General features: G+C 35.1%; 1 protein-coding gene across 3 annotated transcripts in view; it reads left to right on the forward strand.

Moving 5' to 3' along the window:
• The window catches only part of OMA1 (OMA1 zinc metallopeptidase), a 71,910-nt gene extending 48,458 nt beyond the window's left edge, over positions 1 to 23,452 (forward strand). For all 3 annotated transcript variants that reach the window (XM_038537396.1, XM_038537397.1, XM_038537398.1), the window contains 2 exons: positions 4,745 to 4,894; positions 22,999 to 23,452. In XM_038537396.1, the coding sequence (XP_038393324.1) occupies positions 4,745 to 4,894; positions 22,999 to 23,211 (363 nt within the window). In that variant the 3' untranslated portion in view covers positions 23,212 to 23,452. The remainder of the gene's footprint in view (positions 1 to 4,744; positions 4,895 to 22,998) is intronic.
• The last annotated feature ends 3,080 nt before the right edge of the window (positions 23,453 to 26,532 follow it).

Raw genomic sequence — 26,532 nt, forward strand, 5'->3', positions numbered from 1 at the left:
ATTATTGTAACAGTTGTTTGTAACTATGCTTTTTTGTTTCTATACAATTGTATATTGTAAAATAATTTCTTTATTGTATTCTATACAATAAAGAAAATACCTTTAAAGAAAAAAAAAAACAGTAGTATAAAAGCTTGTAAGCTTTTTTACTGTAAGGTTAGTTTGTAACTCCAAATCTTGTTTTCTGTATAATTTGGGAGATTAACACATTTAAAATAAGTATTTATTATTATTATTATTTTGGTTATACAATGTATAAAGATGTACTTTTGTTACATTAGAGACTGAAGAGAATGGGGACAGAGCTGTGAAGAAGAGTTTTTATATGTTACTGAAGTTGAACTGATATAAATTCAAATTCGACTGTTATAAACTTAGAGGATGTTAAATGTAATCCCCATGGTAATTACAGAGAAAATAGCTATAGAATATGCACCAAGGATATGAGAAAGGAATTTAAACATTTCACTACAAAAAAAAAAAGAACTAAACAAAGAATATAGTATTGTAGGAAATGAGGGCAAAAAAAGTAGAGGACATATAGAAAACAAATAGCACAGTGTTAGAAGTAAGTCCCTCTTTATCACTAATTACTTTAAATGTAAATAGATTAACTTTCTAGTCAAGAAACAGATTGCTAGAATGGATAAAAATACATGATCCAAGTATATGCTGTCTATAGTAGACTAATATGTGATTCAAGGACATAAACAGGTTGAGAGTGAAAGGACTGAAAAAGATATTCCATACAAATACTAACCAATAGAGAGTAGGGGTGGCTATACCAATATCAGACAAAATAAACTTTTATTAAGAAAGATTACAAGAGACAAAGAATGGCATTATATAGTAATAAAAGTTTCAAACAACAAGAAGATATAACATAAAGATTTATGTACCTAATTACATACTGTCAAAACATATGAAGCAAAGACTTACAAGACTAAAGGAAGCAATAGTTATAATAAGAGTTGGAGACTTCAGTAGCTTACTCAGAATAATGGATAGAACAACTAGATAGAAGATAAATAAAGGACTTAATGCAGGAAAACGACTAAGAGATTCTTTATTCCAAAATAACAGAATGTACACATTCATCTCAAGGTCATATGGGATATTTTCTAGGATGGATCATATGTTAGGCTACAAATTCTCATTGATTCAGGTATATATCATTGAGTGTGTCTTCTCAGATCACAGTGGGATGAAGTTAGAAATAAATAACAAAACTGGAAAACTCAGAAAATTCTGGAAATTAAACAGTACACTTTAAAAAAAAAAGATTTTTATCTTTTTAAGTATAATCTCTACACCTAACATGGGGCTCAAACCTACAACTCCCAAGATCAGGAGTCTCATGCTTTTTGACTGAGCCAGCCAGGTACCCCAAAACAGTACACTTTTAAATAACCAATGGATTGAGGAAAAAATCACAAGGAATTTAATAAAAACTAGACAAAAACAAAACAACAAAACAACATACAGAAAGTTACGGGATGCAGTGAAAGCAGTGCTGAGTATGAAATTTATAGCTATAAATGCTTACATTAAAAAACAAGAAAGATTTCATATAGAGAGCCTAACTTACAAATTAGTGAATTAGAAAAAGAAGGAAATAGTAAAGATGAGAGCAGAGATAAATAAGAAATAGAGAATAGAAAAACAATTAGAGGAGAATCGTTAAGATCAAAATTTGTTTTTTTAAAAGGTCAACAAAATTGCCAAAGCTTTAGCCAGCTGAACTAAGAAAAAAGTAAAGAAGACTCAAATTACTGAAGTCAGAAATGAAAGTATAGAGATTACTAATGATTCTATAGAGATAAAAGGTTTATAAGAAAGCACGATGAAAGTTGCATGCCAGACATTGGATAACCTAGAAATTAACAAATTCCTAGAATCAAAACCTTACCAATCCTAAATCATGAAGAAATAGAAAATTTGAATAGACCTATAACTAGTAATGAGATTGAATCAGTTATCAAAATCTAAGAATAAAGTCTGATAGCATTCCTGGTGGATTCTACTAAGTATGTAAAGATGAATTAATATTAATTCTCAAACTTTCCCAAAAGATTGAAGAGGAGGGTATACTTCCTAAGCTGTTCTTTAAAGTCAGCATAACCCTGATACAAAGACAGACACTCCAAGCAAACTATAGACCAATATCCCTTAAAAACATTGATGCAGAAATCCCCAACAAATACTAGCAAACAATTCAGTAGCATTTTAAAAGGATATGCTCCATGCCAAAGGGAGATTTATTCCTGGAATGCAAGAATGGTTCAGCATATAAAACTTGATCAATATAATATGCCACATCTAACAAAAGGAAGGGAAAAAGAAGCTTCACATGATCGTTTCAATTGATGTAGGAAAAAAATTGAGAATATTTAACACTTTTTCATGATTAAAACTCAACAACATAGGAATGGAAGGAAACTACATCAACGTAATATGAAAAACCTACAACAAACATCACACTCAGTGGTAAAATACTGAAAACTTTTTCTGTATGTCGCGGGCAAGAAGACAAGGATGCCCACTTTCACTTCTATTCAACATGGTACTGGAAGTTTGTAGTTAGAGCAAGAAAAAGAAGTGATAGGTATCCAAATTGGAAAGGTAGCAGTAAAATTATCTTTGTTTGCAGATGATATGATCTTATAGGTAGGAAAGCCTAAAGACTCCAAAAAAAGCTGTTTAATAAATTAATTCAGCAAAGTATCAGGATAGGTGTCAGCACTCAAAAATTCATTTCTATATACGAACAATGAACAATCTGAAAAGGAAATTATAAAAGCAATTTCATTTACGATAGCCTAGGCAAGAATAAAAGATTTAGGAATTAAGTAGGTGAAACACTTATATAGTGACAACTAAAAATTCATTGCTGAAATAAAACATAAAGAAATAGACATCCTGAGTTCATTGACTGGAAACTTAGTATTTTAAAAATGTTAGTAGTACCCAAAGTGATCTATAGATTCCACGCAATCCCTATCAAAATCCTGGTGACTTTTTTTTTTTTGGTAGAAATAGAGAAACCAAAACCAAACCTAAAATTCATATGCAATCTTAAAGGACCTGAATAGCCAAAATAACCTTTTTTTTTTTTTTTAAGATTTTTATTTATTTATTTATTCATGAGAGACACAGAGAGAGAGAGACAGAGATACAGGCAGAGAGAGAAGCAGGCTCCATGCAGGAAACCCGATGTGGGACTCGATCCCAGGACTCTAGGATCATGCCCTGGGCCGAAGGCAGAATCTCAACCGCTGAGCCACCTGGGCATCCCCTAGCCAAAATAATCTTGAAAAAGAAACTGGAGGACTCACACTTTAGATTTCAAAACTTACTACACAGCTACAGTAATCAAAACTGTGGCATTGGCATGAAAGATGTATAGACCAATGGAATAGAATAGAGTGCCCAGAAATGAACCCTCACATATATGATCAAATAATTTTTTGTCAAGGATGGAAAGTGGGTAAAAGTCTTTTCAACAAATGGTGCTGGAAAACTGGATATTCTCAAAAGGAATTAAATTGGACCCTTACATAATACTGTAAACAAAAATTAACTCAAAATGGGTCAAGAATCTTAAGTGTAAGACCTAAAACAATAAGACTTTTGGGAAAAAAAATGTAGGACCAAAGCTTTACACATTGGGTTTGGTCATGATTTCTTGGATATGACACCAGAGGGACCGGTAACAAAAGAAAAAAATAGGCAAATTGGACTCTATGAAAATTTAAAAAATAATTTTGCATCAAAAGACACCATCCACAGTAAAAAGATAACCCACAGACTGGGAGAAAATATTTGCAAATCATATATCTGATAAGGAATTAATATCCAGAATACAGAGAACTTTTAAAACTTAACAACACAAAAGATCTGATTGCAAAATGGACAGAAGACTTGAGTAGACATTTCTTCAAAGAAGATATATGAATGCCACTAAGCACATAAAAGATGCTCAACATCATTGATCATTAGATAATGCAAATAAAAATCTATAATGAGATACTACTTCATACTCATTAGGATGCCTACTATCAAAATGACAGAAATTAGCAAATGTTGGTGAAAATGTGAAGAAATTGGAACTCTTGTACATTGTTTGTAGAAATATAAAATGGTAAGCCACTGTGAAAATGATACGGTAGTTTCTCTCTCTCTCTCTCTCTCTCTCTCTCTCACACACACACACACACACACACACACACACACAGACAAATTCAATTACCGTACAATCCAGCAGCTCCCCTTCTGGATATATTTCTCAAAGAATTGAAATCAGGGCCTTAAAAAGATATTTGTATACCCATAGCAGCATTATTCACAGTAGCTAAAATGTGAAAGCAACCCGTGTCCATGGACCAATGAATGGATAAGCAAAATATGGTATGTACATATGAGATATTGTTCATTCTTAAAAAGGAAGGAAATTCTGCAGTATGCTATAATACTGGATGAATCTTGAGGATATCATGCTAAACGAGTAAGCTAGTCACAACAAGACAAATACAGTATGATTTCCACTTGATGAGGTACTTAGAGTAGTTAGAATCATAAAGACAGAATCTATAATGGCCTTCACCCAGGACAGGAGTGAGAGGAGAATGGGGCATTATAGTTTAATAGAAAATATTTTTAAAACACAGTGATATAAAGATAAATTTAAAAAATGTTCTCAAAAAAATTCTTATAACTAATTTTTAAAAATTAATTCTGGTTTTAGGCTTGTGTTGATGTCAGAGCCAGTTCTGTGTTTTGGCAGCAGATGGAATTTGCAGATAGCCTTCAAGGCTATCCCAAGTTGCCAGAATGGTTATCCACACATCCTTCTCATGGAAATCGAGCTGAGCGCTTGGATAGACTCATACCTCAGGTGAGCTAACCCTGTATAAGGCAAGACCTTGTTTTTACTATATCATTTATTTTTAATGCAGTTGCTTCTTGTACTTAGAAAAATTGAGTTCTACTCTAGCCTGTCAAATATTTTGATCACTATAATTATGGATTATCACTTTTCAAAGGCTTTGACTGATGAGTAAAAATCCTGCTTGTCCACAAGTATTGGAGAATAAATTGCAGTTCAGTTGACTTCTTGGTGGTGAAGATTTAATCTTTTTAGAATCATACCTTTCAATTTTAAACTGATTTGGGGAAACTCTATAACTCAACATATTGATCATAATTTAGTCTTTTCTTGGTGATTTAAGCTTTGTTAAAAAGCTTGTTAAAAATACCAGTTAAAGAATTGTGCAGAATTTTGGGATCAATTAATTATTAATTTTGATAGTGATGCTAGAATTTGTTTTCTTAGAAAAAAATCTCTTTGTATTCATTTGCTCTTTGGTTATTTATTTGTTTGAGAAGATACACTAAAGCATGTGCTATTTGGCACTCTTTCTTTTTTGGTAGAACTCCTGAATGGATCAAGTTGAAGCAGTTTTCTCTGAATTAGTTGTTACTATCTTCTGAAAATCTTTTTGACTTAGCATCATTCAAAATGTTTTATGTAGTTATCAGTACAAAATGGACGTCAGATATCTTTAAGCCAGGCTACATCTCTCTTCCATTTCACTTGAATTAAATTTGCTGGTTGGTTTTAAAAGCAGAATATTCTTTAGGATTTTAAGAATTGGTATTGGTCTGTTTGCTAAGGGATAAAAACAGATGCAGGTGTATTATAAAAGTATCTTTCAGTATGACTTCAAATTCAGCTTAAGAAATATTGGGTACCTACCATAAGAAAGAAATGATGCTAGTAGGTACAGGGGACACAAAGAGGAATAAGACATGGTTCTCGATATTTTCATGCTAAGATAAGTACAAATTGATTCTTAATATAACAGGGAATGTGACATCATAAGAAAAGTAGAAATGTAGTGGAATGCAATTTTTTGGAATGAGAAACAGTCACAAGATTCATTCATTCATATAATCAGTATTTGTTAATACTCACTTCTAATCTTCTACTTTGTGTTCTATTGCCAGAGAATGAGCAAGGACAAAACAAAACAGTCTTTGCTTTCTTGGAGCTAACATTTTAATTAGATAATTCAGATAATAAACAAGCAAACATACTTGTAGTATATCAAGTAGTGATAAGCATGAAGGAGAAATATAAAGCAGGCGAAAGGTAATAGAGAGGGCTGGGCAGCAGAGAAGGTTTACTAGTCTGTGTTCATGTGTCAAGGGTGTCCTCACTGAATAGAATCTGGAAAAGCCAGGGAGCAAATCCTGTAAATATATGGAGGGAGTCTTTTAGGCTAAGGAAGTAACAAGTGCACAGGACCTAAAATGAGAGTATGTTTGGTGTGTCCAGGGAATAGCCAGGAAGACATGGAGGCTGAATGGAGTAAAGGAGGTGAGGAGAGTGGCTGAGATGTAGGGGGACCAGACCATTAAGGGTCTTCTAAACCATTGTAAAGACTTAACTTTTGTTTCAAGTGGTGAGGAAGGCTAGTAGAGGGTTTTCAACAGAGGAGTATTCGAATTCAACCTGACTCTTGTGTTTTTTAGTGATCACTGGGGCTCCTGTGTGGAGAGTGGACTATAGTGCGTCAAGGGTGCAATCAGGGAGACTATTTAAGGAGGCTCTTGCAATAATCCTAGTAAGACATTAGAGAGGCAGAAGAGAGCGAAAGAAGTGGTCAGATTTTGAATATATTTTGAAAGGAATGATGACAACTTCTCTACAGTTTGGGCATACTTTGTACCTTTCATGAGCATTGAGGATAGCCAGACATGGGCTCTTAAGACCTTTCCTAAATATATTTCGATTTATACTCCTTATTTGGAGAAAAAATATTTGAGAAAGAAATAGCAGTGAAATTTACCTGATATAATATATAGTAATCATTCATCTTAAAGGGCAACATAGGACTGGGATCATATGTATTTCATTAGTAATGATGTGTACTGAAGCTCACTGGCTCTGAGAGTCAGTCTTCTTAGTGCTACCTAAGACCCAGAGACATTGTACTACTCTGGGAACTTTAGCCTATCTCTAAAGTCATAATAACCACATGGTTTTCTTTTAGAATTTCCTTTCTTTGCATTTTTGCTCAGTGAACTTCTAAAAATATATGATTTACTTAAATTGAATAATGAATTCTAGCCAACTTTCTTCATCTGAAGCCTGTCCTAAATTCTGTAAAAAATGTGGTTTAGAGAAATCTTCAGAATAATAATGAATTGATTAGTAAGGACGAGGAAAAGTGGTTAGAGAAACAAATATGTTATTTGGGAACCAATGATGAAAAACACTGGGAGATTTTTTTTCTTCTAAAAATAAACTATCCTAGTTCAGAAACTTAATTTGAAAACCTCATATCATTTCTTATATTTTCCCCCCAAGTGATTAAATTCAATTTGAAAGTAATAAGACTCTACTACAATATTGGGAATAATTCAGTGGTTGAAGTGAAGCTGATAGTGCAAGAGTATATTGTTAATTAGAATACATAGTCATAATTCAGAGGTTGGAATTCCCTATCATCAACAGTCTAATTTCTGTAATGAGAGAAAGTGATTTCTCAGGCAGTATATAGAATTATGTGAGTCTATAGCTTTTGTTGTTGTAGCTAAATTTTATTTAAGGTTTTTTTTTTTTTTTTTGTCATCGTTGTTGTTTTTACTTCTGTAAGTACAGTGTTCTATTCTGCCTAAAGTTCCTGTCCTTTGTGTTGCTGACCATATGCCTGAAGTGTTGTACATCTCAAAGGTAGTTAGGAATACAGCACCAGAGCACAGAGAAATCTAAGTGAGAGACGAGGATTTCAGAGTCACCTGAAAAAGGTGATAGTTGAAGCAGAGTAGATGAGTTCACTTAGGAAGTAAACAGAGAAAAAATCCTGGACAGAGTTAGCAGTATAAAGTAGTTTGCATATTTAACTGGTAGGAAGAAGATTGAGCCTGTAGTAAATCAGATTTATAGAAGGAGAAAAGATCAAGAAAATCAGGAATGTAAGATTCTTTAGTTCTATGAGAACAGAGATGATTTTGATTTTTTAAAAAGTTTAATTTATTAAAGATTGTGTATTTACTACTTTTTATTGGATTCCTTGAATGTAATCAAAGAAATGCATTCTTTCCTGCCATAGTATATCAACATTTAAGATATTTTAAATCTATACTTTATGCATTCCACAAATATTTATTGGTTATGTGTTATGCCAGACCATAGTTGTTACAGGTATCATGAAGAAAAAACACAAAAAACCCCGCCCTTGTGAAGCTTATGTAGTAAAGGGAGACAGACAATAAATAGCATTAATTAGTAATGTATAGAATGAATCACTGATATATTGTGTACTAGTTAGTAATGAATGTTAATAAGGAAAATAATGTAAGAACGATATATTTAGTCAACTTAGGCTGCCATAACAAAATACCAGAGACTGGGTGGCTTAAGCAACAGAAATTTATTTCTTCATAGTTCTTAAGGGTAGAAGTCCAAGATCAGGTTCTGTCTTAAGCAATAGCAATTAATTTTTTCACAATTCTGAAGGTTGGAAGTCCAATAATTTTCCAGCAGATTCAGTTTCTGGTGAGATCTTTCTGGCTTGCAGATGGTTGCCTTCTAGAACATTGTGCCCTCACCTGGTGGAGAGTGAGTGTTTTGGTGTCACTTCCTTTTCTTATAAGGGCATGCTAATCCCTTCATGAGGGCTCCACCCTCATGACTTCATCTAAACCTAATTACCTCCCAACGCCCTATCTCCAAATACTGTCATGACATTGGAGGTTAAGGCTTCAACATAAGAATTTGGGGCAAGGGGGAACCATTCAGTCCCTAATGGATAGGTAAATTGTGAGCAGAGGTGGTCGAGGTCCTGGAATAGCTGTTTGAAATGGGGTTCGTCAGAGAAGGTTTCACTGAGAAGATGGTATTTGAAGGAAAAAATGTAATAAAGAATGAGCCCTGTGGCTTCCTAGGAGAACACCCTTCCAAGCAGAAGAAATAGTACCAGACCTTGAGGTAGGAGTGAGCCTGGTGTATTTGAGGGACAGGGACAGCAAGGAGACCAATGTAGTTGGATGCAGGTAAACAAGGGAAAGTGGAGAGTATGGGTTTTGTAGCCAGTGTAAGGACTTTGGCTTTTGCTCACAGATGGGACACCAGTGGAAAGTTTTGAGAAGAACACTAAAGGAGTAATGGGATTGACTTAATGTTTGGAAAGAATGTAATCTCTAGCTCCTACAAAACACTAAAATCATATATATATATATATATATATATATATTTTTTTTTTTTATTATAGTCACAGAGAGAGAGAGAGAGAGGCAGAGACACAGGCAGAGGGAGAAGCAGGCTCCATGCACCGGGAGCCCGTGCGGGATTCGATCCCGGGTCTCCAGGATCGCGCCCTGGGCCAAAGGCAGGCGCCAAACCGCTGCGCCACCCAGGGATCCCTAATATCATATAATTTTGAAGTGTTTTAATATAGTATGTTTTTCAGAAAATAGACTAGTTCCTCATTTTGTTTTGCTTTGAAAATCAAGAAAATCCCCCCAAGTTAGAAAGAAGTATACCCTTGCTATTTTTTTAATGTGTATTCTGAGATAAAGCATTTGTAAATTCCTAGTTAAATATAATCCTGTGATCCACTAACATTTAAAAATGATAAATATAGGGTTATAGTATTAATAATATTTGTGGTTAATAAGATGATATGCTGTAATTTTATTTACTTGAAATAATCAGTTAAATTTAGGAAACAAATATACCACGCATTTTGGTTACCATAACAACTTAGGTGAAAAATTGAAGAACAGATGTTATATCAACCTGTTGATGTTTAATGGTATGACAGTTTTAAAATTACACTTAACACTGTTCAGATTTTAAATTTATGTATAACATAAGTTGTCCTTGAAAGAAATCCCTTATTTAACTTTCTTTCTATAAAGATTGTTATAAAATATGGATGAATAGATGTGAATAAAGGAAATGGTATGATAACCCAGGATAGAGATTTACTTGAAAGATTTATTTCACAACCGAAAGCATTTAGACTGAATTTTTCTGTTTCTCATTGCCTTACTCTCTGCCATCTTTTTCTTGGTTGGGGGAAGGAGATAGAGAATGATAGAATGTATAAGAAAAACATTTAATTTGGCCTTACTGTTCCTTAGGGTTATGTTATAATAATTTTTAATAGGATTTATTTTTTAATAACTCTTAGAACTTTCAATGTTAGCCTTATTTGTAAACTCGTGTTTAAATTTTGATGTTCAAATTTACTGCATTCAGTTTTTATAGATACTGGCAGGCTGTAAATGCATTCATTTTAATCTCATTTTATCTTGAATTCTTTAAACTTTCAGGAAGCTGGAGGTTGAACTCTTGTAAATCATTCTTATGCATTTATAATTGGACAAAGTAAATGCATAAATCATTAATATCATACATCTCATGAGTAGAAAATAGGAGTGTTTAACATTGAAGTGAAATGTTGTTGGCCAGTGTACACAAACATACACTGTTCACCTTACAGAATTTCATTTTGTCTGACATGGAGAGTGTTGAGGAAAAGGCAAATATCTTAGCAGCTACTGTAATTGAATTGGCCTCTGAATCATATAAAGCCAGGAAGCCTGACAGTAACATTGTCTAAAACCTTAAAAAAATATTATGGTGCATGTGATGTGTATCTACTTGAGGCTGAAGTGAATGGGCTATTAGAAAAAAATGCTTTTAGGGGGAAAAAAGTATGATATTTTTAGAAAAATGTGTTAAAAAATAGAGGTGATTTTTTTTTTCTCTTGAAATGACTTGTTTTCTACTTTCAAAGGAAGCTTTTAATCTAATTATAAAGCTTCTCTGGCCATTAATTTTTTTCTCCTCTTTTCTTTTTTAAAACCTAATTAATATGGCTTATTTTTTATGAATAAGTAATTGCTGTTTTACTTGATATTTAGTGCCTAGAAGAATCCTGATGTGTACTATCAGTTGTTTTTATAAATACTTCAGTTGTTATTGGGAATAAATACAGCCATTTCATAATATATCATTCTCCTATGCCAGGAGTGGTTGATTATAAGATTTATTTGAAAACTTCTTCTTATTTATCATTCAAGAGGAAAATTGACCTGTGTCAAGGTGGCCTTAATTTAAAAATTTTTCTATTTATTAAAATTTTTCATTATTTATAATTAATTTTAGACCACTTCAAAAACTAGTCAGACTCCAATATCCATTGCAGTTTATGAAAGGAACTGAAATATATTAGAAGGCAATTTTTTTTTTTAGGATTTTAATTATTTATTCATGAAAGACACAGAGAGGCAGAGACATAAGCAGAAGGAGTAACAGGCTTCCCTCAGGGAGCCCAATGCAAGATTTGATCCCTAAACCCCCAGATCACTCCCTGAGCTGAAGGCAGATGCTCAACCACTGAGCCACCCAAGTGTTCCCGAAAAAAAATTTTTAAGGTAAAATCATGACTTTTTTTTGGTAAAATCATGACTTACACAAAAATAAGATGAGGGATCCCTGGGTGGCGCAGCGGTTTGGCGCCTGCCTTTGGCCCAGGGCGCGATCCTGGAGACCCGGGATTGAATCCCACGTCAGGCTCCTGGTGCATGGAGCCTGCTTCTCCCTCTGCCTATGTCTCTGCCTCTCTCTCTCTCTCTCTCTGTGTGTGACTATCATAAATAAATAAAAATTAAAAAAAAAATAAGATGAACAAAATCTGAGATTTTCTTTACCTATTAATCCTGAGACAGCCAGTAATATGTTATAGCCAGCTCACAGGAGAATTTCAGAACCATAGGTATATAGACAATCAGGAATGATGAACCAGCTTTACAGATAGATGCAAAACTGATGTATTCATGAGGCAATGATCAATTGCATTCCACCAGACAGTTCACTTACATTTCTAAAGACAAGTATATTTGCATCGTTATTAGTTTTCTACAACTTAGGGAGTTGTAAAACAGCTCTAAGGCCTTGAAAGGCAGAGGTGACACTTGATAGGATATCCAGTGATCCTTTTTGCCCATTTCAAAGTCTTTTACAGTTTCTTCTGTTTTTATTTTCTTTTGTCATCCATTTGCTTTTAAGTAAAGACATTAAATCAAATCATCCTGACAGGCCAATATATAAACAGAAGTTTTTGTTTTGTTATTTGTAAGTAGCCACATAGCGTTTTCCTGGCTGTATTACTGTTCTGTCTCTTAAAGTAACAACCTACTATTCTCATTCATTTCTGTTAAATTTGTTTCTGTTGAGTTTTTGATTGAGGTTATTGATGCATTTTAAAATCCTAGGCTTTTTTTAAAAAAAGTACATGCTTGCCTACAGAAATTAAGGGAGAGAGCTTGAAGTGCAGTACAAAGAGATTGGTTTCATTTTTCAGGATGTTGGGGAGAAAAAAATTGTATCTACCCTTCAAAGATTCTTCTGGCTGGTCTAAATTAAATTGACATGAGATAGACTAACAGGAGAAAAACAGGTTTAATTTTGTACATATGGAAACCCCACATTCATGAGATGTTCAAAGACAGGTAAAATGAAGTACATATGCCATTCTGAGCTAAGGAATGGGATAAGCACCCTGGGCTTCAAAGGGGAGGAGAGCATTTCACAGGGCAGTTAGAAGAGCAGATGTTTGGTAATGAGGTGTTTGCCCTGCCATATAGATGGGTCACTCAGATAAAGTTTATTTCCAGTAATAACTCTTACTCTGGGAAACACCCCCAATTTATATTCTTTTAGGTAGTTAAGAGAGGAGCAGAATCTTCTCTTGAGCCCACAGGGGTTGTTGAATGCCTTCAACTCAAAATAGTCCACATACTAAAATGGCACATTTTAGGGAGACTTTTTCTGCGCCCCTTCAAGGAAAAACATTTAAACCTCTCATGAGTTATTTCAAACTCAAGGTGTAGATGTAAAATCAAGAATGAAGTCACAGAAATGAAGAAATGACAGGTGAATGGAGGATAGAGAGGAAAAACATCTTTAAAAAATTTTTTATTATAAATCTTAAAAACACATGTAAAGATAGAGAATAATTTGAATAATTAATGAATCTCCATTTCCCCCTTATCTTTGTTAGTATCAGTCTTTTTATACTTTTACTTCATTTGAATCTTCTTATTTTTTCCCATTAGTATTTTAATAAATGCTTGACATGATGCTTTCTCCCCAATTACTCCAAAATACATTTTAGAAAGTAGTATCATTTTCATCCACAATTATACTATTATCATTCTTAAGAGAATTTATAGTAATTCCTTATTAAAAATAAATATCCTGTCCATATTGCAAATTTTTTGTCTCAAAATACAGTTTTACCATTGGTTTATTCAAATTCGAATCCACCAAGTCCATGTGTTGCATTTAGTTGTTTTGTCCCTTACATCTCTTTGACTTCAGAACAGTGCCCCCCTCCCTTTTGTTTTGTTTTTAAACATACCATTGACTTGTTGAATAAATCTAGTTTCAACATTCTTTATTTATGTGATTACTTTTTTGTGATATCGTTTAACTGCTGTTAAAAAACAAAGTTCAACTGAGTAAATTTAAAGACCAGATTGGCTTTATTCAGTGATTTGTGAATTAGGCAGCAGCTGGTCTAGCAATAGAAAGGAGCTCCAAATAACTGAACAAAATGGGAGACTTCTATAAGCAGAAGAGGACAGGGACAAGGAAAGAGGGGTTACCCATATTTCTTTGGGGGTTGAAAGGGATCTACTGGAAGATTACCTTACTAAATGCTGACTGGGAAATTCTAGATTTACTGGTTTAAGATTCCATTTCTGGAAGAGGTTCAAACTGCAGTTAGGTTAGCTATTAAGTCTTGGTTTGCTAATGTGGGGCTTACCACAAATGAGTCTGTTTTGGGACTGTTGCTCCTCTCTTCTTTTTTTAACACTTGTTTCTCTGTATACCTGTAAACAGAAGTTAAATTTTGGCAGGAATATTTTATAGGCAGTGTAGCTATGCTTTATATTGTTTCACATCAGGATTCTTTTAATTTGGCTACTCCACATTTAATGATGCTACATTTACCTAGGGGTTGGATGGTGATAGCCTGGTCCTTCTCTTGTCAACATGATTTTCCCTTGTATGGCCAGCAAGTGATTGTAGGTTAATGATTTAGCGCTCTGTAAATATCCAGTTTTTCAGCAACCTGAGAAGTTTTTTTGATTGAGGGGAACTGTCATTGTCCTCTGTCTCAAAAGGCTAACCTGCATGTGTGTCTTCAGGAGGAATCTATGTAAAAAAAGAAAGAAGGGAATCAGAACAGCCAAATCAAATCTAATGGAAGAAAAGATGTTACAGCCACATTTTTCTCCTATTCAAGAATAGATTTAAGAGATAGATAAGAGATTTAAAAAAAAATAAGAATGACAGTGAGTACATAAAGGTTGAAAAGAAAGATGATTGTAGGTTATTGTATTTAAAAGATATTTTGTGTGTGAGTGTCCTTAACTAATAATATCACAAGGACCCTCATCTAAACTAAATCTAAGAATAACAACAGAAAGCCTCTGAAATGCCCATTTCCTTCCTGTAAGGTAAGCTTCAAAGAGTAGAAAAATCTAAAACAAAAACAAAAACAAATTTCAGGTATAATTTAAAAGTTTTCCTGCTTAGGAGAGGATAGCCTAGGTGCCCCCCTGAAGCTGGCATGAGAAGGCTGATTTAACTACATTGAAAGTGACAGAAGAAGAAAGAATGACTTCTAAGATACATCTGTTCTGGAAAATTGCTAAACTTATGAATACAACAAACAAGCTGTAAAACTTTCAGTGAAGGCTGTAAAGAGCAGAACTGATGCCCCAAGCAAAGGCTCGTTGATGCTAGATATAAAGGAACATAGCACAACCAAATTAAAACACCCAAAGCTAAAAAATAAGTCTAAAAAAATGAAGGAACACTGAAAAGACACAGGAAATCAAGCTACATAAAACTGTGGAAAAGACGACCAGTACCTTCATTTATGTCTTAATTTCGTTGACTGTGTTTTCTATAACACATCTCATTTAGATGTGTTATAGATTTAGATAACATTTCTTAAGATGGATTTTTAGAACCCCAGAGCATCATGCCTGAGATGCCCTGAAATGACAATGCCTAGACATTTAAATTGTCAAGTGTTTAATCTTCATCACAAAGATAGGATTTTATAAGTTGCCAAGTATAAAGAGAAAATATAGTCACATATGAGTAAGAATGACTTTACATCTTACCTTTTAGACTTTGGAGAAGTCTAAGCATTTACGGGAAAAGAAATAAAGCCAAAAAAAAATAGTGGCAGTAATACACTTTGGTATGCTATCTAGCCAAACCAACTTTTCCTTCTTTAAGATAGAAGATCCCTTAATACATGGAACACATAAAACAGTGAAGTACTTAGTAGCTAGCAATTCTCTTTGCAGAATCTATGATGATAAAAAATAGAATTTATAGTTTAATCTGTTTACAAATGATTATGATTCTAGCTTGCCCCGGGCTATTCTTAGAAAACCACAGATAGAGTAAGTAGTTAATAAAGAATTGAATTGAAAGTATGAAAAAATAAGATTCAACTGACACAAAAAACTAAATGCTACGAAAAAGATGTATTTTTTTCCCCAAATGTACATACATCTTCAGAAAAATACTGGTCTTAAATTGGACAAAAATACATATACTTAATATGAAAATATTATGGTTAAAATTATCAGAACATAGTACATTAAAATTAATATAACAAAAATTAAAATATGGTCACCCACATGAAAATTAAAATAAAATTCTTGTGTGTATAAGACAAGAAAGAAATGCATAGACAAGAAGAGCATGCCTTAGAATCAAAGAAAATTGTAATGGTTGTAGTTATATTTTCATGGATTGCTGTCAAACCTATATGTAAAGAAAAAAATTATCAATTTTATGTCTGTATTAGTAAAAGAGAAAAAGAGAAAGGAAATCGAGAAATATAGTGTACCTCAGACAGGGAAAATAAAATTAAGCAGAAATAAACAAAATTATAATAGTTGATTGTTTCAGAAATTTTGTCAAAGTGAAAATTACTAAATCAGTTAGTTAGACAAAGAGGATCAGGAGAAGAGCTACGATAATTAACATACAGGAAAACCAAAATACTTGAGAGAATGTTATTTTTAGGTAGATGATGTTAATTAATGGCTCAGGTCAAAATCAGAAGTAATTAAAGTGTGTGCATGCATGAGCATGTATGTGTGAGAGAGAGAGAACTGCCAGAGTGGATATAGCTAGAAGTAGAAATTGTAACTAGAATGTACCTCCTCAAATTAATTTTTGAAGAAAGAGGTAAGGTATAATTAAATCAAATAAATAAAAACAACTGTATCAGAAACCCAGAGTCATAACAAATTAGCAAAGGAAAGAGCACCTAGCCCTGATGGGGATTTACTTTGGAGAATTTTTGAAAGTTTAAAGAACAGTTATTCAGTGAATAATTAACTCTAGCTTCAAAATATAGAAAGGGGCATTGTTAATTATCTGATTCATTTTATGAACATTTTGTTTTGACAAATTGATAAAAATACCACCTTTAAAAGAATTTATGGACTGGGGTCATTAACCAGCAAACAGTACAGTACTAGGTGACAATAATTATTTACTTGGAGCAAGTAAATTATCCTCAAATACATGGGTAGCATAATAAAAGCAGTGCTGTTAACACAGAGGAAGGAACTCAGGACTCATTTTTTATTCCTTCTCTATATCCTGTCTACTGCCCCTTCTCCATCACCATCATCCCTTACCTGGATTGACTGCAGTCATATCCTATTTTAATCTTTTCCATTTTCCACCTCATCCCCCAACAGCCTGTTTGCAGTACAGTAGCCAGAATGATCTTTTAAATGTCATTTCCCTACATAAAACCTTTTAGCAGCATCTCTTGAATTTAGAATAAAAATCCCGACTCCTTGCTCAGCCTTTAAGTCAGGTAATTTGGCTGCTGCTTCCTTCTTCAGCTTTTTCACATGCTCCTCTCCCCCAGATTGTCCTGGATTCCAGTTCTTTCATACTGAGCTTGTTTCCTCCTCACTGCTCCCCTGCTGACTCTGCAGCCTGAAATATTCTTCCCTCAGCTCCTTACACAAATGCCATCTCCCTTCAGAAATTTTCCTTGATTCCCCCAGTTTCAAATAGCCCTTCCTCTGTGCATTCTCTAACAAAGTTCTCGGTTTTGTCTCTTCACACACTTAACTAAAATGCTCTTGTTGACTTGCTTATTGTCTGACTCCTCCTCTTAAGAATGTAAGGCCCTTACTCACTGCTATATCCTTAGTGCCCTTGACAGTGTCTGAGATGCTTAATGAATATTTGTTACATGATTGCATGATAGGTCATTATAGGCAAGATAACTAAAATAATATTGGGTTGAAAATAGAAAAATAGGGGCAGTGCAGTTGAGTAGCAGTTACATTCCCTCATGGGAGTTTAGCATATAGAAAACTAAGAATTGATAATGGGAAAAGGATGCTTAAGTAGTATAAAAATAGCAGTGGTCTTGGGAGCTTTGGGTTTTAATTCTGACCTGCCTACCTAATTTTGCAGAAGTTATCTAATCCAACCTTCAGGTTCTTCATCTGTAAAATTGCAATAACATTATCTCTTGGCTGATGTACGTACTTGAGTGTGTGTGTGGGGGTAAGGTCCTGCTTCCTTCCCTCTTTCCTTCCCTCCCTCTCTTATAAGGCACTTCAATAATAAACATACTCCATTGGGACCAAGATTTCAAAAGTGCTTCATACCATAGCACCAGTTGAGATAACGTAAGTAAAATACCTGGCACAGTTCAGGGCACATAGGAGATGAACAGTATGGTAGTTTCTTCCACCTCTAGTGGGAATCTGTAGGCTAACCGATTCTGTAGTTAACTCCAGTCTTCCTTGGGATTCTTAGAATTTGTGTGTGTGTGTGTGTGTGTATATTTTTTTTTTTTAAGATTTTATCTATTTATTCATGAAAGAGAGAGAGATTGAGAGAGAGAGGCAGAGACATTAGGCAGAAGGAGAAGCAGACTCTTCATGGGGAACCTGATATGGGACTCAATCCTAGGACACTGGGATCACGACCTGAGCCAAAGAGGGACAGACGCTTAATCACTGAGCCACCCAGGTGTCCCAGAACTGTATATTTTTATTATTAGAGTACATTCTTGCTTTCTCTTAGACTCTCAACTCTTGAGAGTGTCTTCCCTATGACATTTATCATAATGATTTATTCATAGCTTGTGTTCTATAGGTGTTTCTTTAAAATTCAGCATGCATTTATTAAGTGCCTGTTATGTGCAGTGCATAAAGTTAAATGTAGAAAACAAAGTAAAGGCAATGGAAGGGCATATCCTTCTAGTTGTGTATAGTGGGAAAATATTGCTCACTTTTAAAGAGATATTTAATAAATGTATTTAATAAGACAGATTTGAATTTATAAAAATAAAATATGTTGACACCCTGAAATTTGGTAAAATAAATGTGGAAAAAAAGGAAAGTAAGAAATAAAAATATTTCACCAACATAGGTGATAAAATCTTACTATGCAAAATAGATGAAATTTGATAGAAATGTATGTGGTTTGTAATAGGGTTTTGTTAGATGGAGGAGAGAAACAAATCACACATGTAGAAATATTAAGAGAAAACCTTTATGAAAAATAAAAAAAGAAAAATACATAGTTTTTCTAGCAATTAAGCATAGCTTATACATCTCAAAAGGACATTTATTTAGTAAAAAATGTATTTAAGAAACAAAATATGGTGCAAAAAAAACTAGTACAAAAGCATTGTATAAAAGCATCAAAAGCAAAAACAACAAAAGTGGGTTTTAATCCCTTTTTTTCTAAGCCCTTTCACTTTTATGCCCCTCTTAATTTTTTTTTATTAGACTGTTTTTAAGAGCAGTTTTAGGTTCACAGCAAAATGTCATGGAGGTACAGGAGAGATTTCCCATATACTCCTTGCCTCTGCTAGGTTCCCCCACTATCAAAGTCCTGCACCAGAGTGGTACATTTATTACAAAAGATGAATCTACACTGGCCCATCTTCAGGACCCAAAGTCCATTTATATGAGGGTTCACTCTTGGTGTATATTCTGTGGGTTGTGACAAATACAATGACTTGTATTCACCATTACAGTGTCACACAGTAGTTTCATTGCTCTAAAAATACCCTCTCTCCCTGCTCAGCCTCGACAACCATGGGTCTTTTTAGTATCTCCATAGTTTGCCTTTTCCAAAATGTTACGTGTGTAGCAGGAATCATATGTTATACAGCCTTTTTAGATAGATTTTTTTGGCTTAAAAAATTTAAGTTTCCTTCCTGAGTTTTCCTGGCTTGATAGATCATTCCTTCTTAGTGCTCAGTAATATTCCACTATCTAGATGTAATACAGATCATTATTTCTCCATTTACCTACTAAGGTAACCAAATTCTAAGGACATTTGGTTTCTCCAAGTTTGAGCAGTTATGAATAAAGCTGCAATAAACATTTGCCAAGCAATTTTTTGTTCCCTGCCAGTCACTTAACCTCTTTGGGGTTCAGTTTCCTCAATCTGTAAACTGTACTTGATGATTTCTAAGGATTCTGAGGTTTGAGATGATACAGTTATCTGGATAAAAATCATGAAATACTTATGTTATACTGATTATGAATAACTTTTGTAGGCCTTTATGCTGAAAACATTATAAGTTGGCAAAGCCTTCCTGGTAGAAAGCAATCTGGTCCTGTATAAACTAAAATTATACTCTGTTCTGATCATTCTGTTTTGGGGGTATACTTCAAGTAAACCCAAATGGAGGTTATAAAATAACATTTTTTCTTTAAGCAAAGATTTCATAGGGTAATTTGTTATTTATTTTTAAATACTGTATTTATTTAGAAAGAGAATGCATGCATGTGCACACAAGTAGGGGGGTGGGATACAGGGAGAGGGTGAAGTCAACTCCCCACTGAGCAGGGAGCCCTATGCAGGGCTTGATCTCAGGACCTGAGATCCTGACCTGAGCTTAGGCAGCTGCTTAACCGACTGAGCTACCCAGGCACCCCCATAGGGTAATTTATTAAACAAAACAAAACAAAAAAACCTATGGAAACAATTCAAGTACCCTGTAATGGGGAAATGCAGGGTAAATTGTGTGAGGGCAGGGGCCATGACTATTCAGACTGATATGTGCTTAGCACCTCACTCAATGTGGTGTTCCAAATATTGGCTGAATGTGAAAATGCTGAAAAAGAACTTAGGGGAGAGAGAAGACCTTTCACTGAATATAAAAGATTATATGGCATTCTGCTTTTCCTTTCATTTGCTGCTTCACCTCTCTCATGGCTTCACTCAGCTGTTACCAGCTCTTACCTGCTGGACTCCATACTTGCCCCTTTACTGACCCCAGTGAATGTCTTAGGCATGTGATATAGCAGCCATAATGTAGTGGCTTCTCACTTGGAAAAGGACATCACCGTGGTTGGAAAGGAGTAGACCGTGTGTCCCCATTTTGCCAGGGCAGTCTCAGTCTGTGCTTGAGGTCTCACTGCAAATCGTAATAGAATCTTCCACTCTTACAGGTGGCTGGGTTCAGACAGCAGGGCACCATTTAGCTGAGGGTCTGTCTTTTTGTTGTGAAACATTTGCTTAATTTTTCAGTTCGGTTTACTTTAATAAACATTTTTTTTTTTTTAATGCTCAGTATATGATTGTGAGATACAAAGAAAATTCAGATAAGGCCCAGTCACCACAGAATTTCACTTTAATGCTTTTTCCTCTTTAGTTTATTTTGGTAACTCATAGTCCTTTGGAATCAGAAGTGTTCCTAGGTCCAAGCTTCTGCCCTGGCCTCATCAATTTTTTTTTGGTTTGCCTCTGGCTTCATGCCTTTCTCTCCCTTGGACTTAAAGGAATACTCTTTTAAGAACCTGTGCTCCTACCACGTGGCACTCTGGGTGTTTGGGATGATGGAATTCCTCACTCAAACCCTTTTGAGCTTGCTCCTAGGCTCTCTTCCCTTGGATACATGTACACAAGACCCCTCACAGTGCCTGCTAAACCAGGGATGGGAGGAGAAGGGAATGGATGGCAGGTCAGTGGCAGGAGGATGGCCAGGCTCCCTGCAACCTTATATGTTGCAGAATTCAACCCTGCTTTTCAGGGTTACTTTCAATGTATATTCTTCAAAGTAGGAGAATAGAACATATTTTTTGTAGTAGTTTATTAGCTTGACTTACCGCTTTCAATATTTAAGCATGATATTTGAGCGTCCAGTTACATTCTTGCCATGAATCCCACAGATATCAGGGGCAGGCCCACTCATAGTAAAACCTAGAATCCTTACCATGACACATGAGATCATACATAATCTGCTCTTGCCCCTACCCTGCTCACTGCAGCTGCGCTGGCTTCCTCATTGTTCCAGAACAGTCCAGGCATGCTCCCATTTCAGATCTTCACACTTCCTGCTGCTGCCTCTTGGAATGCTCTTCTTCCAAGTACCCATGTGACCTCTTCCCTCATGTCCTTCAGGTCTCCCTCCCTCCTCGCTGCACCACCCCTACAAGCAGCACCCCCTCCCCACTGCCATCATTATTTTATCAGTGAAACCTCACCGGGCTAATCTTTCCAAAATTTTACTAACCCCCAAATACTGACTGTCTCCTTCCCTGCTTTACTTACTTCCCTTAACATGCATCACTATAAAAAGTTAGAATAAAAAACTAAACTAGGTCCCTCCCCTAAATATCTTTCTTTTAACCCCCATTAGATATAAAATGTTTTTTCCTTAAAAATTTTCTATTTTAGAAAAAAAAAATTCTATTTTAGTTTTTATGTCTTTTTTGGTATATTTTTTTATTGGAGTTCGATTTGCCAATATATAGTATAACACCCAAGTGCTCATCCCATCAAGTGCTGCCCTCAGTGCCCATCACCCAGTCACCCCATTCCCCTGCCCACCTCCCCTTCACTACCCCTTGTTTGTTTCCCAGAGTTAGGAGCCTCTCATGTTGTCACCCTCTCTGATATTTCCCACTCATTTTCTCTCCTTTCCCCTATAATCCCTTTCACTATTTTTTATATTCCCTGTATGAATGAAACCAGAGTTTTTATGTCTTAAGGTCATTTATGTATCCACTTTAAAGAATCACATAGATCTCCAAGTCTAGTTATTTAAAGCTGCAGTCCCTCTACCTTGCCCTAAATTTTTTAAGGGTAACCATTTTCAGCTCTCTTAAATGATACTTTTGGTATTTCCCACCATAACTATATAACAAACATACTTATATTGCTACTTCCTAACTTTTCAGTTTTAGGCATTACCAGTTTACTTACTCTGTAGGGGATGAGAACTAAGCTTCCCCTTACCATTGGGGCATACCCCATGCACATACACACATGGTCAGCTGTCAGCTTTCCCTCTTCCCAGTATTTAGTTGTGATTTTGGATAGGTCAAGCTTCGGTGTTTTTAAAACTGTTAAACGCCCCTCACAGCTGAGCCATGTTGTATACTGTGACTACTTTTCCTATAGCATTTTATTTTTCCTGGAATTAAAAACTATCATTATTTTGATTTGTTTACTTTCCTAGGTTATTAGCATCAGTGCTCCCTCGACTGCCCTAGTTATGTGTATCTTCTTTGAGTATGTTCACATTTCTACATGCATTGTTTTCTTTTCTGAGTCTTCAGCTCTTTTAAAATCTGGATGGATGTTCTTACGATCAGGCCTAGCTTGACTAAAATCATAGACACATAAGAAGTCTTGTTTATTCCAATAGGACATCAGTCAGTCACTTCAGATATTCATTACTGTGTGAACAAATAATGAAAATGTAACTATGTTTCTTGAATTTCTATATGGTTCTCTTTCATGTATTGTAATTAAGACACCTTTTATTCCAAAAAATACAGAATGTTTTCTTATATTTCATTGTATTACAAAGAGCATATTAGGAATTACTGGAAAAATTTTAATACATTTATGTATGTATATTTTTGTATTATTTCTAGGCTCTTAAAATTAGAGAGATCTGTAATTGCCCACCACTTTCAGGACCAGACCCTCGATTACTATTCAAACTCAGCATGAAGCATTTTCTGGAAGAATCGGAGAAAGAAAACCTAAAAATCACTGCTGAGAAACAGAAAATGGATACTCTTACCATTCAACAACAGAAGCAAATACCCTTAACATACATAGTTGAGAAAAGAACTGGCAGTTGAATTAAAATTTATGAGACACAGGGATATATGAAGAATGTATCAACTCTTACCATTTTTATGTTACTTTTTAAAAAATGATGTTTGAGATAAAAAAATGTATATTCAGGGTCAAATCATGTATATTACAAGTATTATCTAAATTCTTCAAGGTATTTTCATGAAATATTGATGTATTTTAATCTATTTTAAAATATCTTCAATGAGGAAAATGTCACAGAATAAATTTATATTCCACATTTTACTCTGTCTCATACTTGCTTTTCATTTGGAAGGCAGACCTCTAGTGGATGAAAAATCAGAATGTGCAGTAATTCTTAATGTAGAGAGAGTTATGGCCGAGCATAAACTGGGATTCAGAGTCTGGGTGGTTATGATGAACTGGGAAACTGACCATCTGAAGTATCCGTTTGCAGAAATTGACTTGCACTAGGATAGGATTATGTGGAATAGGGGACCTTGGGATGGAGAATTTCCTGGCCCTCGCTTATGGACTCTGAGGGGAAAAGGGCTATCTAGGCAGAAGCTAAACTGTTTCCACAGGAGGGAAAAGTAGTGACCTTTGTGGTCCAAGTGACAGAGTGAGAAACAAAATGGCAAGAGAGGGTCGCTTCCTTGCAAACATAGTGTGCCACTGACAGTCCAAAGTCCTAACAGAAAGTTGTATCATCTTGGCTCCTTTACAATAGTATGATTTGGGAATCTCAGGGGTTCTCAGAGAAGCCAGTGACCCCGTTCTCATTGAGGGAATACCCAGGAGGGGCAGGAGAAGGTGCAGCCCCCAAGTTGATCTCCCTGGGCAGCAGACATCACCTAAGGGCTGGAAGAAGATGGGGCAGGGAGCACAAGGCACAGCCCTAGCAGTGCTCAGAAATTACTGTTACAGAAGTCTGGAAATAAGTTTCTAAAATGTATTATTATTTGTATAAAATTATCTGTACTCCCAAACTGGTGAAGTCTAGTGATGTTAAGTTTCTATTCACAAGAGGGACATTATTCTTGAAACACGTTATATTAAGTAGTTTATTGGAGAATTAAAAGGGAAAGAAACTATCTTTTATTGACTGTGTACTATGAGCTGGGACCCATGAAGGAGGTTGCAGTGGTCTCCTTTCACGGTGAGAACCAGGCTTGGAGAGGTTATGTAGTATACCCGGTGTCTCTCACCTAGAAAGAGCAAACCTAGATTATCTGACTGCACATCTGTCCATCTTCACAACTCGCAGGTACCTAAAACTAAGCTATCAGAGAAATAGGCACCATCTCCAGGTGTGTGTTAGCTTCCTCATGTATGGCTTCAGTCAGGTAAAAATCTAATTATAAAATCAGGATCACTTCTCTGCAAGATGTCATTTCAGGTGTTCCTTCTCAGACCCTTCTACCAAAAACTGTACATGAAGAGCCTGGGTGAGGCAGGTTAGCAGATAAGAATCTCTCCCTCTGCCTGTAGAAGCTGGTGACTCCTCATTTGGGATGTGTCCTGACACATTTCCTTAGACAAAATAGGTACCTAGCTGTTAAGAGAATTTCAGGGGCTCTTTAAATTACCAGAGATTCCTGGTAAGGAATGTCTTGATCTGTACATAAGACAACACTTGCAAGGAGGAGATTCAGATTAACTGTTCTTCTGGTCGTTGTTCACACTCTGACCATGATTGCAGTTCTGTCAGAGGCTCTCCATAACATGTAAAGTCATTTGGAGAATGTCACCTAGAGGTAAACAGTAAAACACACCGTTAGATTTCCCTGTAGATTTCCTAAGAAAATAGTGTAGTGGAGGCCCTAGTCTATTTTTCCTTCCATCCCATTATCACATCTAATTGTACTGTTCAGACTTTCCAGGAAACATATACAAGTTGACAGAGCACAAAATATATAGAGAATACCTTATAGGGAATATAAAAAAGATATATTTTTTTAACCCATGGGATCAATAAATGTAAAAGAAATGTTACATTTCAGCTCAGGGTTTTAGGAGAACTTAAATAGCAGTTGAAATGTAATATAATATGTATACGCAAGGTCTAAGTTGTATATGGAAAAGACCTAAGTTCTGCATTTAGTTGCATACCATTACTGTCAGGGCTTTTCATATACCCAGAGGATTTAGGTGTCATTGGCTAGTTGCTCAGTTGTTAGGAGCATGATGCCAATAAATACAGGGCACAAATTCAATCTAATCTCTCTAGAACCTGGGCAGTTGTACAACTGTCCTCTGAAACCAAACGAAAGAACAATATATATATTTACTGCTATGTCCCTAATACCTAATAATTTTTGGCGCACTGTGGGTATTCAATTAGTATTTTACTGATACTGTACACTCAACATCATCTGGTCAAAGAATAGTGAAAAACAAGAAAAGAAAGAAGAAGGAAAGAAGAAGAAGAAAGAAAGAAAGAGAAAGAAAGAAAGAAAGAAAGAAAGAAAGAAAGAAAGAAAGAAAGAAAAGAAAAGAAAGAAAGAAAGAAAGAAAAGAAAGAAAGAAGAAGAAAAGAAAAGAACGAAGAAAAGAAAGAAAGAAAGAAAGAAAGAAAGAAGAGAAAGAAAGAAAGAAAGAAAGAAAGAAAGAAAGAAAGAAGAAAGAAAGAAAAGAAAGAAAAAAGAAAGAAGAAAGAGAAAAGGAAAGAAAAGACACCTTATGAAATCTGTCTCTTTGTAGCCATGGGACCCTGGGCAAAACATTTCACCTCTGACCCTCACTTATTCATTTGTAAATGGGGATAAGAAATCTTACCTCATAGACTGAAATGATGAAGGCAAATGATGTACTGAAAGCATTTAGCATAATGTGTAGAGCTCCAAACAATAAAAATAGCCATGATTTATTGAATGCTTATTTTGTACCAAGCACGGTGCTAAGCATTTTTCAAACACTGTTGAACCTCACTGCAGCCCTATTTGTGATAGGTAGTCTATTACCCCCCATTATACTCCAGGAATCTGAAGTTTAGAGGGTTAATGAAATTTGTTCAATGTTACTCGATGTATTTAAGATTATTTTACTTCCAAGAACAGAAAAAAAAAAAAAAAAAAAAACCAACTCAAGAAACTCAAGAAAATTTATTGCCTTACCTAACAAAAAAGCCCAGAAGTACACTAGCTTTGGACATGATTTAGTCCAAAGGATCATGATATCAGAGCAATGGTTCTTTTCCTCTGCAATTTTTCTCAGCTCTGGCTTCACTCTTCTCTGCTGGTGTCAAGATAGCTGTGCAGCTGCCAGAGTTACATGCTTCATTCACATCCCGTTGAGAAGAGTGGCTCACCTTGCAAATACTGAAACAGAACCCTCAATACTAACTGCACCCTCTAAAGAGCAAC

Source organism: Canis lupus, chromosome 5 (genome assembly GCF_011100685.1).
Source record: "Canis lupus familiaris isolate Mischka breed German Shepherd chromosome 5, alternate assembly UU_Cfam_GSD_1.0, whole genome shotgun sequence".
Lineage (NCBI taxonomy): Eukaryota > Metazoa > Chordata > Mammalia > Carnivora > Canidae > Canis > Canis lupus.